The following is a 14802-nucleotide window of genomic DNA, read 5'->3' on the forward strand; positions in this document are numbered from 1 at the left end:
AGGTTAAGCTAATGAATATAAATGAAATGCTTTTTAAACTGTAAAACAGTGTACATATATTAGTTATAATTACCGACACTTAGTAATAAGTGCTCTTTCAGTTCAGTTCAGTCACTCAGTCGTGTCCAACTCTGTGTGACCCCGTGGGCTGCAGCACGCCAGGCCTCCCTGTCCATCATCAACTCCTGGAGTTTACTCAAACTCATGTCCATTGAGTTGGTGATACCATCCAACCATCTCATCAATGTCATGTTTAACAGCCTCTAGTAGAGGGTCTGCTATAGCCCTCAGTAGTTCAAAGATCTACAAAATAAATGTCTTAGGTATATAAAGCTATTAAATCAATAAGAAGTTATAAATATTTATCTATTTAATTAGTGTCAAGCATGTGGGCAATTCTGCTGCATAACCTTGCTTTTGACCTATCAACATTACTATTATAATGAAACCATTTAAGAGAATTTCTGTATTATTGTCATATGACAATTCTTTGTCTCTTGGCTTTGTAGATTTTAATTGAACTAGAAACAGCATTATTAGATGATGAGCCACACTGGTACAAACTTCAGACTCATGATGTTTCTTCATTGCCACTTCCCCATCCGTCGCCATATATGCCACGACGACAACTCCATGGAGAGAGCCCAACACGGAGGTTGCAAAGTAAGTTTTCAGTAAAATTTTTCATAAGTTTATTGAAGCATGTTGAATGATACATATGACACAGAATTTAAGGATGCCATTATGGGTATTAACAGGTATCTATTAGTATTTTCATAGCTATTCTTAAAGCTTTTAAATTGATACACTTAACTGAATGTATGTTGTATTCACTTATCACAGTATGACACACAGTGAAGCACAGCTATGTTTAACTTTACCTCTTAGAATCTAAAATATAGGAATGAAATAGTTAATGTAGTAGAATTTGGTCATGTAGCTGTAGATATCTGAAATTATGATTTCTACCTTCATTAAGCCAAATAGTTTATGAATATATAGGATAAAAGTATAGCATAGTGGTTGAAACCATGTCTATGAACATTACTTAGATAAACTTTAAGTTTTAATTCTCTCATTTAACAATTGGATGACTTAAGGTAGGTCATCTCTCTCTGTTTCACTTTGTTCATTTAGAAAATGGAAATAATACATCACAGGAAGGTTCTAAGAGTTAATCTCAGGAGTATAAACTGATGCTATTGTTGTTGTTACCAGTGTTTGCATTTTATCCTGAATTATGCTCAAACTATAAAATAGTTTACTCAGAGAATCTTAAAGGAAGCTTAGAAATATCTTCCACATTGAAAATGAAAAATGGCGTTGTTGGTTTATTGATCCTGCAGCTCAAGTTTATTTGTTTTTTTCTGACGAATCTTTGTGAAAGGTGAAGTGGATGCTTTTTGCTTTGTATAGTATTCATGGAGCCATCATGTTTCAGGTTTAGCAACTGTTTTTGTCAAGTAATGGAGAACTGATGGAGATTAACCAAATTTCGGAAGTACAAATTTGTAAGCATAAATGGTGTGTCATCATGACATCAATCATGGCAAAGATTCTTGGCCATATAACAAATAACTCTTATATAAATGGATCACAGCCGTTCTGATGAATAGAGAGCTAAATTACATATCAGAAGGTAGTTTGTTGAATAGAGAATTAGAGCAAAGCATTGACTTCATGGAATAATTAGTCATAGGAAAGCATAGAGATTTGTATTAACTTCTTTTTAAAATAATCTAATTACTGGAATTTTATTTCCATTAGATACAACCTCTTACCCTTGTAGGGGATTAATTTAACACTAATTTTACAGCACTCACTTTTTTCAGTTCCCCCCAGAGTGAACATCTGCACACCTTTATTTGCAGTTACAACATCGTTTGTTGTTAACTACATTATCATGAAATTTATGTTGACTAAATTTAGAGTGTCTGCTCTTTCTGAGCAGAGAAGGCAATGGCACCCCACTCCAGTACTCTTGCCTGGAAAATCCCATGGATGGAGGAGCCTGGTAGGCTACAGTCCATGGGGTCGCTAAGAGTCGGACACGACTGAGTGACTTCACTTTCACTTTTCCCTTTCATGCACTGGAGAAGGAAATGGCAACCCACTCCAGTATTCTTGTCTGGAGAATCCCAGGGACAGCGGAGCCTGGTGAGCTGCCCTCTATGGGGTCTCACAGAGTCGGACACGACTGAAGTGACTTAGCAGCAGCAGCTCTTTCTGATCCTGTAATCTACTCAGTACATTGTCTCTAAATCACAATGTAGGATGATGAGTTACTACATGAAGGTTGCTAGTATAATTCATTTTCTACTAATTCCTGTAGATTAGGTTTATAGGCTATTAATGCTAGCTACTATTGCCCTTTCTTGCAGCACTAGCCTCTTCTCTATTTACTCTAGTTGTTATTGCAATAAAGAGTAGGTTTGATAACTCTTAGTATCTGAAATGGGAGAAGGCAATGGCACCCCACTCCAGTACTCTTGCCTGGAAAATCCCATGGATGGAGGAGCCTGCTAGGCTGCAGTCCATGGGGTCGCTAAGAGTTGGACACGACTGAGTGACTTCACTTTCACTTTTCACTTTCATGCATTGGAGAAGGAACTGGCAACCCACTCCAGTGTTCTTGCCTGGAGAATCCCAGGGACGGGAAGCCTGGTGGGCTGCTGTCTATGGGGTCGCAGAGAGTCGGACACGACTGAAGTGACTTAGCAGCAGCAGCAGCAGTATCTGAAACTCTTAAACCTACCAATAATTTTCATTTTTTCACTCCCTAGCTAAGAATAGTGTATGTGAAGTATGATGAGAATAGAGGACTTTCTAGTTATCTGTATAAATCATGGATATTCTTGAAATTAATTTAATCAATTTTACAAATATTAATATTTTCCATCCTTACAATGGCTCCTCTGTTAAGTAATCATTAATAACATTAAATTAACCCCTGGGTGAAATAATAACTCCATGTTGTACTGTATCGATTAACTTCTAATAAAATTAATTTTCAATATTTGAATGTATGACTGAATTTGGTGTTTTACGTTAAAATTTTATTATAATTTATTAGCAATGTGTAGGCATAAAGATAGGTAAAAATGAGGTGATAAAGGAAGATTAGGAGATAACACTCAGAGGTAATCAGAAAGTTAAAGATATTACCATTGGCTAAGTGTATGTTGCTCATCAATGACAGGTTCAAGTTATGGTGTTAGTAAGTAAGTATATTAATTATTTTAAGGTTTTATTGATGAAAAGAACCTCCTTTAGGTTTTTTTCTCCATGGAAAGGTTTATATGAAATTTATTTACAATTATGTTTAAATTGTCAAAGATCATATGATTAACATATTTAAGAGAACATCCATGTTGAATGGGCTTCCCAGGTGGCTCAGTGGATAAAGAATCTGCCTGTAATTCAGGAGACACAGGTGATATGGGTTCGATTCTTGGGTTGGGAAGATGCTCTGGAGGAGGGCGTGGCAGCTCGCTCCAGTACTCTTGCCTAGAGAATCATATGGACAGAGGAACCTGGCAGGCTACAGTCCATAAGGTCACATGGAGTCTGACACAACTGAAGTGACTGAGCGTGCATGCACATATGTATGAACAATTAGCCATCAAAAATGCATAATAACCCCTTGTTTATTCCCTACATCCACATGATAAAAATTTTGGTAATTCAATCTCTGAAGCTTATGAATAACATTCTGAAGCTATGAACTTATTAAATGTACCTGGACATTTGTTGTTATTTAAAGTGAATAAATGGTAATATTGGGATTCTGTTCTTTCCTCTGATGATTTTCTATTTAAAATTTTTAGATTCAGATTATTCAAAGAAGTATTTCATTAAGAAGATATTAGTAATTTATCATTTAATAAAATATTAAAAAATATCGAAAAGCTCTTCTAAAAATAATTGTTTCATGCATTTGTAGTTAGTTTAAATATTCTGAAAAAAAGTTTTTGAGATGCAGTCCAGACAACTTTGACTGTAAGCTTTAAGTGATTTCACAAATGAAGATATGGGTGAAAGTATTTGAAATAGATGACCTTTTAACCAGTATCCTTGCATGTTGCAAAATAAGAATGTTGTGTTTTAGAAAATCTATAGCAATGGTTACATGCTCATTGTTCAAAAGTCTAATGAAATTAGGCTGTGAGGAGTCAAAACTTTAATGATGAGGAATTAGCATTTCTTACAACACTTTTTCTTGAGGCTACTGTGTCCCACTCCCTTCACAGACATTGTTGTATTGATAAGACCAAAAAATGGGGAAAAGAGCAGTACATATTTCAAAGAGTGATTAATTAAGCATCTTTAAAAATGTGTCAGCAAGACTGAAGCTACAAGTTCAAATAATTAAAATGCATCAATAGAGAAATGAGGTTGGCAAAATAGCTCACATATTCACATCATTTTGATTCATTGATGAGAAACTATTTATAACTTTCTTGAAACATAAAGAGATTGTTTTGGAAAATACATTTTGATATTTGCATTTTTATTGTTATATTCTTTACACTTTATTATTTAAAGTTGTATGGTGTCTTAAGTGGAGAAGGCAATGGCACCCCACTCCAGTACTCTTGCCTGGAAAATCCCATGGACGGAGGAGCCTGGTAGGCTGCAGTCCATGGGGTTGCTAAGAGTCGGACACGACTGAGCAACTTCACTCTCAATTCCTTTCATGCACTGGAGAAGGTAATGGCAACCCACTCCAGTGTTCTTGCCTGGAGAATCCAGGGACGGCGGAGCCTGGTAGGCTGCCATCTATGGGGTCACACAGAGTGGGACACAACTGAAGCGACTTAGCAGCAGCAGCAGTGTCTTAAGGCAAAATTCTTCCTTTACAAATGTATTCCTTGAGATATCTTATTAACATCTTATTCTCACCACAATTTGAACCATAAAGATCCAATCAGAGTTTTCTTTAATTTGATCCTTCATTCTTATTTTTCTCTCATATTAACCAGATTCTTCTCTTTGATGTCTCAAATATTAAACCTCTTTCACACTTTAAAAAGAAAACGTTGTATCTACTATACTTTTATTCACCTTCATGACCACAAGTCTTCATGGAAAAGTGAATGCAAACAAATCATAGATCTAGAACTAAAATGATGCTGTTGAAAGGTATAAGATAAAAGAGACATGACTTTATAATTAATAAAGTTTTTCAGGATTTCAACTATTTTGGGGGCATTAGGGTCAATATTTCTTTCAGTTCTCTACCCAATTGCCTCCCTGCTCTCCTTTTTGGATGAGAATTACATATATAAAGATCTTTTGACATTTTTTCACAGGTTACTGAGTCTATGTTGTTGTTGTTTTATAATTATTTTCCTCTCTTCCTCAGTTTTGATTATTTTTATTTACTTGTCTTCAAGTTGACTGATATTTTGTTCTACAGTGTTCAATTTTCCAGAAAAAAAAATTCTGTGAGTTATCTTATTAAATACATTATATTTTTCATTTTAAGTTTTATATTTGGTTTTCTCAGAAGTGACTATATCTTTCCTGTTCCCCTTGTTCTATTATCTGTATTGTATGTATATATTTGTATGTATTTATTATTGTATGTATATACAAACAAATGTGTGTAAGATGTGTGCATGCTTAATCTCTAAGTCATGTCAGATTCTTTACAGCCGCTTGGACTGTAGTCCACCAGGCTCCTCTGTCCATGGGATTTCCCAAGCAAGGATACTGGAGCAGGTTGCCCTTTCCTTCTCCAGGGGATCTTCCCCACCCAGGGATGGAACCTGCATCTCCTGCACTGGCAGGCGGATTCTTTACCACTGAACCACCTGTGAAGCCCATGTGTAGGTGTATGTAGATATATTAAAGAATTTATAGGGTTATATTATGTATACACATATGTGGGTATAAATACATATGTGATATATATATTATATAATTTATATCTATATGTATAATACTATAAATTCTTTAATATATCTATAGTATTTAATTTAAAGTATACTAATTCCAGCATCTTAGTCTTCTGTGGGCTTATTAATATTTTTCTTTCTTTCTTTGCCTAGGTATCTCACTCTGTATGTTTTATATATCTACTAATGTTTTGTGAACTGGACATTGTGTTTAATATATTTTAGAGACTGAATTTTGAAGAATATTGTGTTTCATTTTAGCAGGCAGTGAAATTACTGAAGGATCACTTAAAATCAATGGAAGATGTGTTTCATTTTTACTTTTGTTCTATTTTGATCCTTTGCATAGTTCTAAGTTATAATGCTTAGTCTAATTTGTGGTTCTTATGTCTAAGTTTTGAACACTAGACAGAGTTCAAGATTTTGGTCAAAACCTATAATTAATAGGATTTAAACTCCAAACTCCGTATCCTATACATCAGGAAGTTGCTGAAATCTTGCCGACCATTTAACCTTTCAGTTGTGGCCTTCTGCTGGGTTTTCTTCTTGTTTTTCTGTCTGCAGTTTATAATTTTAGGCAAGAATTTTGGAACCATTAAGTGTAAGTTTTTGGTCTCCTCCTTCTCTGGCTCCCTCCATCCCAGGATTTCTGTACAATTATAGCTTCTCTCACAATTCTGAATTCTGATCTCTGGCTTCTCAGCCTTGTAAGACTGAGGTTTTTTGCTGAGCTATAATTTCTCTGCAGTGAACCATATGGGGAAGGCCATTAAGAGATGACTGATTAAATAGGTCCTTTTCTTGGGCTTCCCTGTAGCTCAGCTGGTAAAGAATCCTCCTGCAATGCAGAAGACCCCAGTTTGATCCCTGGGTTGGAAAGGTCCCCTGGAGAAGGGACAGGCTACCCACTCAAGTATTCTGGCCTGGAGAATTCCATGGACTATACTCCATGGGGTCACAAAGAGTTGGACACGACTGAGTGACTGTCACTTTCTTTCTTTTATTTGAAGGGTCATGTTGCCAATTTCTGCCTGAGTTTGTTCTCTGGTATCTTTAAACAGTTTTGTATTAAGATATTTTTCCAGAATTTAGAATTATTACTGACAGGAGAGTTAGTTTGATATAAGCTACCCTATTATTCTCAGAGGCAGAACTCTACATTTTTATTTTTAATTCGAGGATAATTGCTTTAAAATGTTGTGTCAGTTTCTGCTGTACATAAACATAAATCAGCCATAGGTATACACATGTCCCCCACTTCTTGAACCTCCCTCTCACCTCCCTCCCCATCCCACCCCTCTAGGTTGTCACAGAGCTCTGGACTAAGCTCCCTGCCTTGTATAGCAACTTCCCGTTAGCTATCTATTTTACACATGGTAATGTATATATAGCGCCACTCTCTCAATTCGTCCCACTCTCCCCTTCCTCCGCTGTGTCCATAAGTCGAGAACTCCACATCTTTATGCAGACTTTTTATTGATGTATAGAATTAATATAGAAATATGTGTAAATTGTAAATATACTCATGGGTCAATTTTGAGGAAGAAACCACTACATGTAACTAGCACCCACATCAAGAAATAAAACATCATCTACATCCTTCCAGCCTCTCTCCTGCCCTCTTCCAGTAATTATTCCCACTGTCAAGATAACATATCATAGAATACTTTCACTTATTTTTAATTTCATATAAATGGATTACTCACACATATATGAATTTTGTAGAAATGAGATTACACAATATATTTATATATTGTATCACATTAAGATCACTAGTTTGGGGAATTAAATTGTTTATTTAATTGAAAAAGCCTACAGTTGATTGGATGGACAGAGAGGCCTGGCGTGCTGCAATTCATGGGGTCGCAGAGAGTCGGACACGACTGAGCGACTGAACTGAACTGAACTGAACAGTTGATTGACAGATTGCTTTCAGATTTTGACTATTCCTGAGAGTGCTTATTGTACATGCCTTTTGGGAATCATATGTGTTCGTTTTTGCTATGGATACACCTAGTAATAGAGTAGGTAGGTAATAGGCTATACATATATTCAATTGCTGTAGATATTGTGTTGCAGTTTCCCCAAATTATCCAAATGTATACTTCTTACAGCAGTGAATGAGGGTTTGAGTTTCCCTATATGCTTACTTTATATTTGGTATTTTAAGTTCTTTTCATTCACTCATTCAGGTGGGTGTGCAGCCTCACTGTGGCTTTAATTTACATTTCTCTAATAGCCTTTTCTTAGGTTAATTGACTATTTAGATATCCTCGTTTATGGAGAGCCTAGTCAAATTTCTTGCCCATTTTTCTTTGGGATTATTTATATTTATATTACATTTATATTTCTTGATATTTTTATAAGATTTTATGCTACTTTTGGAGATTCCAGAAGTTCTATTTAATTCCTAGTTGGATGAAAGGTTTTAATCATGAATGGATTTGAATTATATTAGTTTTTTTCTGTGTATGTGGATATAACTATATGATATATAATTTTATTCTACTAATTGGTAAATTGTATTGATTTTAAATGTTAAAGTTTCTTGCATTCCTTTAATAAACCCAAGTATCTCATGATGTATTATCATTTTATCTGTCTCTGGATTCAGTTTGTTAATATGTGTAGAATTTTTGCATCTGTATTCCTGAGAGAAAGAAGAAGGGAGAAGAGTTTTCTTTCTTTCTTTTTGTAACACCTTATTTGCTTTTGTTATCCATATTCTGCTGCTGGGTTCATACAAAATATTAGGAAATTTTACTTTTTTTTTTATTTGATGTCTTTTATTTTCCTTTTTTGTAATATCCTTGTTGAGCTTTTATTTCAGTGCTTCTCTGGCTTCATAAATTGTTCCTCATTTTCTGTTGTTTGAAAGAATATGTATATTATTGGTATTTTTTTCCTGTACATGTTTAGAAGAATTCACCATTTATGTTACCAGCGTTGGCAATTTGTTTGTAGGTGCTGAATTACATTTTCAGTTTCTGTACTATATTTAAAACTATTCAAAATTTTATGTTTTCCTGTGTCAGGTTTGTTAGGTTGGATTCTTCTTGGAGTTTGAATGTTTCTCCAACTTTGAAAAAAAATTTGCACTACATTTGTTCATAGTAGCATTGTCTATTTAATGTCTATTGAATGTGTAGTCATGTCCTTATTTCCCTTGTATTGGTAATTTGTTCCTTTAATTGTTCTTGGTCAGATTGGCTGATGAGCTATCAATTCCACTAGTCTTTCAAACAGTAAACCTTTGTTTGTTTACTTTTTAGGCTGTATATTTCTTTTCTTTTCCATTAATTTTTTTCCCTATTATTTGTGCCTTTTCCTTTAAGTTTCATCTGTTTCTCGTCATTTCTTCAGAAGGATACATAGATAATTTTTAATGTGGTGTGATAATATATTATTGTACTTTCATTTACCTGTGGATTTTTTAGGAATATATTGTAAAGTTTTCAAACTTAAAGGATTTTCTAGGATTTTGTAAAACATTGAAATTGAGCACAATAACCCTCTTGGAGGAGTATTCACTTTGAATTATTTCAGTCTTTAAAATTAACCTTTTGCTTTATGGTGTAGTATGTAATCAATTTTGGTAATTGTTCTTTAAAAGTATGTTTATCTTGTCATTGTTTGGTACGTGTTCAACATATGTTGTTTATGGGGTTTATTAACTTCGTTTTTCAAATATTCTGGGTTTTTTTTCTTGATTTTTCATCTGATTATTTCATCAGTTATTGAGAGAGGTATATTAAAATCTCCTCCACCCGTGATTTGTCACTATTTGTTATATATATTTTCAGGATATGTTATTAGGTGCATACAAAACTAGAATTGTTATATTTTTTTCCTAATAGACTGATACTTGTATCATTACATAATGCCTCTCTTTGTCTAGGAGTACTTTTTCCTTAAGACATGCTTTGTTTGATGTTACTCTTGCTGCAGCTGCTTTTTGTTTTTTGGTATGGCATATGTTTCTCAATCCTTTTATTTTCAGCTCTCTGTGTACTTGTATTTAAGATTTGTCTACTGAAAACAACGTAAAGTTTATTTTCTAAAATCCAGCTGGAAAAATTTATCTTTTATTGGGATAATTTATAAATTAACATGTAATTTCTTATAAATTTTGCTTAATATTTTATACATAATTTAATTTTTAATTGTCTTTTTTCTCCCTTCCTACTTTCTTTCAAGATCCACGTTATTTTAATGACGTCAACAAATAGTTAGTCACCTGTTGTACTTATGGTGCTTGACATTGTGATTGATCCAAAGATACATTATACATAAGTAGCAAGCAAAACCAGTATTTACAAACTTGTCTGTGAAATACACTTTAAAAAAAAAATGTATTTAATCTGACTCTTAAGTTCCCATTTTTATAGTCAAATAGCAGCCATTCCTTCTCCTTACCTACTCTCAACTCTCAACCAAGGTTCTAGAAAACCCTAAAAAAAGACAACATTCAGGAAAAACCCACTAATTTTTATTCCTTTGAGCTTCACTGGTATGTCCCAGTGTGCATTGGTTTCTGAAACCAGGTCTACACATAGAAATTGTTACTAATGCTGGTTGCTGTGGTGCTTAGCATCCAACTTCTGAGGTACTTCATGTAGCTACTATCCTGGAATCCTAAAATATCACTGGACTCTGGAGAAGTTCTAAAGCCTGAGTTCCTATTATTTACAAGGCTCTTTAACCATTGTCTCCTTACAGATTCTGCCAAACCTTGTCCTTTAGCAGGGTTTGCCTCCTTTTTAGCCATCTACATTCCTCTTTCTTTTCTCACTTTTAGCATAATCTCATTAGTAAGCCTGTAGTATCTCCATCTCTCATAGCTTTCCATCCTGAAACATATATGTCCCTAATTCAAAGAAAGAAAAGTCTATAATAAAACATAATTTCTATCCCTGTATGTGGTCATGCCATACTTAATTTCTAACTTTGTATAATTTTTAAAATCATATATAAGAAGGAGGGTTGTAATTTTAAAATTGTAAGCTTTTGTGGATTGCTGTAGTAATTTAGAAATATGAGAGAATAGTGCAAGTTGTTATGAGCATTTTAGCTAGATCTGAAAAGAATAAGTAGAATTTTAATAAATGGAGGTGAGGGAAGTGAACAGTAAGTTTGAGAAGGTAGAGAAATAAGGGAATTTATTATGATGAGACTCACTGCAGAAAGCATTGTGTGCTAGGCTAAGGATTAGGAGATTTTAATTTTTAAATAGAACCTGAGGGTAGAAGAATGAAAGGAATAGCATCTTAACATGATTTATGACTTCTCCTGATGTGCTACAACAAGGGAAAAATGTGCTTTGAGGCGAGGGAATTCTCTTCATTGTAGCATATAAACAAATGTCTATCTTGTTTATAAATGTAGACATGTATTTTGGAATTGGAAGAAGTTAAATGTAGTAAATATTAGAGAAAGCAGTAAATTGCAATGAAAAATTTAGGGGGAAATGGCTTTCCTCTATTTGTCTATTTATTATGAAAATATCTGCAATAAAAATGTAAGCTTTAATTAGTATCTTGCAATATTTTTACATCTAATCTGTTTTCTTTATTTGAAAACTTTTTTATAAATTGTGATTCTTAAAATAATGAACATAAATTTTAATTTTAAAACGACAGAGGAGCTATGTCCTTGACATAAAGCACTCATATTCACTCTCTGAAATCATTTAATATATTAGGTATTTTACAATATTTGTGAAGAAAGAGCTGGAGTTTGAAAACTTTAGTGTCTTTTGTTCTGCATTGATTATAGTAATGCCCTTTATACGGTTTTAAGAAATAGTATAATCCTTTGATTATTTGTCTAAAACTTGTTAAAATGTTTCATTCTAAATACTGACAGTCAAAACTTACATTGAATACTTCCAAACTCTTTCTATGAAGCCACTATCACCCTGGTACCAAAACAAGACAAAGACAACACAAAACAAGAAAACAACAGGCCAATATCACTGATGAACATAGATGCAAAAATCCTCAACAAAATTTTAGCAAACAGAATTTAGCAACACGTCAAAAAGTTCATACACCATGATCAAGTTGGGTTTATTCCAGGGATGCAAGGATTCTTCGATATATGCAAATCAATCAATGTGATGCACCATATTAACAAATTGAAAGATAAAAATCATATGATGATCTCAATAGATGCAGAAAAAGCCTTTGACAAAATTCAGCACCGTTTTTGATTAAAACTCTTCAAAAAATGGTCATAGAAGGAACCTACCTCAACATAGTAAAGGCCTTATGTGATAAGCCTACAGCAAACATTATTCTCAATGGTGAAAAACTGAAAGCATTTCCCCTAAGATTAGGAACAAGACAAGGATGTCCACTTTAACCACTATTATTCAACATATTTCTGAAAGTCCTAGCTACAGCAATCAGAAAAGAAAGAATCCAGATCAAAAAGAAGTAAAGCTCTCACTGTTTGCAGATGACGTGATACTGTAACACAGAAAACCCTAAAGATAGTATCAGAAAATTACTAGAGCTAATCAGTGAATTTAGCAAAGTTGCAGGATACAAAATCAATACATGGAAATCACTTGCATTTCTATATACTAAAAATGAATTAAGCCTTATACTTCTTGTTAGTTGGACTGATTATTTCATTGTTCCTTTCTTCCCAAGGGCATATTTATTAGACCAATAGTAATAAAAAGAGAAAATCACATAAAACCACCTCTGAGTGGTATATGATTGATATAATGATATAAATGACTTAAAATATTTGAGGGGTGCTGTTAACAACAGAGTACTTTACAGGAAATTCCCAAATACCTCTGAAATAGAGAAGAGCATAGTAAACCTGGTGGCTCAGACTGTAAAGAATCTGTCTGCAAAGCAGGTGACCAGGTTCAATCCCTGGATCTGGAAGATGCCCTGGAGAAGGGAATGGCAACCCACTCCAGTATTCTTGCCTGGAGAATTCCATGGACAGAGGAGCCTGGTGGGCTACAGTCCACCGGGTCACAAAGAGTTTGACAAGACTGAGCAATTTTCACTTTCACTTTAGTAAACTTAGATCAGTTAAATCTGTCATTAACCCATAATGTCCAGATCATTCAAGATGCCGGAAGGATATGAAATTATACTTGCATGATAATGTTCTTGAGAAAAAAGGCATTATATATTATCAATGCACATACTCTCAGTTTTATCAAGGACGCATTGTTACATCTGGACACTGTTCCCAAGAACAAAGTTTTTTGATTAAAAGTTACCTTTGAGGAACATAGACAGCAGAATGACATGAAGAAGGGAGAACATTCCAAAAATATATTTTTATTTTTTACTAAACATTCCAAAATATTTTTTTACTAAATATATATCCATTCTAAATACTAGAGTTTGGATATATTAATATGATTTTGCATATGTGGGCAAATCAGTATGATTATGAATAGCATCATTCTAAATATTTAATAAAGAGTATTTGATATGATACAAAGATATCTACAGAGAATTTTAAAACCAGTGAAAATGTTAATTGTATCAGCATGTAAAATACTTTTTTGATATAGATATTTAGTTAGATTTACAATTATGTTCAGTGTTTTAAGGAAATATTATATAACAATTCATATTACAATTTAAAATTTTGGTTGTTGTTGTTATTCATTAGCTAAGTTGTGTCCAACTGTGACCTCACAGACTGCAGAATGCCAGGCATACACTGTAGCAATTAGATCTTTTATAAAGTATCATGTTTTTTATTTATTAACTCATGATTTTCCTACAATTTTTTGCTGCATGCTTTGTGATTACCTCTTTGTATGACAATTTTGAAATATCAGCTATTTATGTGTGATATGTTTTTGTACAGTTTTTAAAATACTGCTTTATCTTCTGCCTTTTTTCTTGTTTAGAAAATTGTAATTTTATCTCTTCTTATTTTCACTGTCTTTCTTTTTTGGATAAAAATTGCTGTTACTCTCAGAGTTGTCTTTTCCTTTGTGGTATAATAAGAATTTTAAACATCTTGAAGATTCGTAAGTCTTTTTACTTTGTTTACCATAGTAACGTCCTCTGGGATTATTTCTTCCGATTATATTTTAATTTCAGTATGGTCAACAATTCTTTTCCAGTGGTATGCTAGAGATAGAGCCAATTGTATATTCATCTCTTCCCTTCATGTACAGTGACTTTGGTAGCTTGAAACTGGCTGAATGGGAGTTTTTACATTATGGAAATAGGCACGTGTTACAAATCAAGGCTTTTTATCCACCAGAGAGATAGTTGTCAAACCTTTACCAGCACACCGCTGCCTTATATTGTGTACTAAAATTAATTTCAGAATTAACAAAATTTAAAATGTTAAGGGACTAGAAAACATAAATATTTAACCAAGTTGATATATGAAAGTAATAGAAGGAACCTGAGAGAAGATTATCATAAACTAGGATTTTTTAAAAAACCAACACAAACTTTAATTCATTTGAGAAACACTATTAATCTACCTGGTTTCAAATTTACCTTACAACATTTATGATGAATATAGTCTTTCTTTTATGAAAATGTTGTAAGGTAAGTTTGAAACCAGATGGATTAATAGTGTTTCTCAAATGAATTAGAGTTTGTGTTGACTTTTTAAAAAATCCTAGTTTAATCTAGTCGGTTAAGTTTTTTGTTAATTTATGAAAATATGCCCTTGATAAAATGTTACTACCCTTAAATTATTTAACTGCTATTTTTCTGATTCCACAATTCTATATTTATGTTTTATGAAATTCCTTTATAGTGTCCAGAATAAAGGTTTTTTTTTTCCTCAAAATACTTTATATAATTCCAGCAATATATAGATTACCAATGGGACAGATTAATCATGTATAGTAATGGATAGTGTACTACTTCTCCATCTGTTAAGTAAAGTTTAG

General features: G+C 33.4%; 1 protein-coding gene across 50 annotated transcripts in view; it reads left to right on the forward strand.

Annotated features, from left to right (window-relative positions):
• Positions 1–14802, forward strand: part of RIMS2 (regulating synaptic membrane exocytosis 2) — a 629392-nt gene that overhangs the window by 379416 nt on the left and 235174 nt on the right. For all 50 annotated transcript variants that reach the window (XM_081502233.1, XM_081502232.1, XM_081502237.1 and 47 more), the window contains one exon: positions 510–663. In XM_081502233.1, coding sequence (XP_081358359.1) covers positions 510–663 — 154 coding nt within the window. The remainder of the gene's footprint in view (positions 1–509; positions 664–14802) is intronic.

This window comes from Giraffa tippelskirchi, chromosome 6 (assembly GCF_054371585.1).
Source record: "Giraffa tippelskirchi isolate mGirTip1 chromosome 6, T2T-mGirTip1v1.2.pri, whole genome shotgun sequence".
Lineage (NCBI taxonomy): Eukaryota > Metazoa > Chordata > Mammalia > Artiodactyla > Giraffidae > Giraffa > Giraffa tippelskirchi.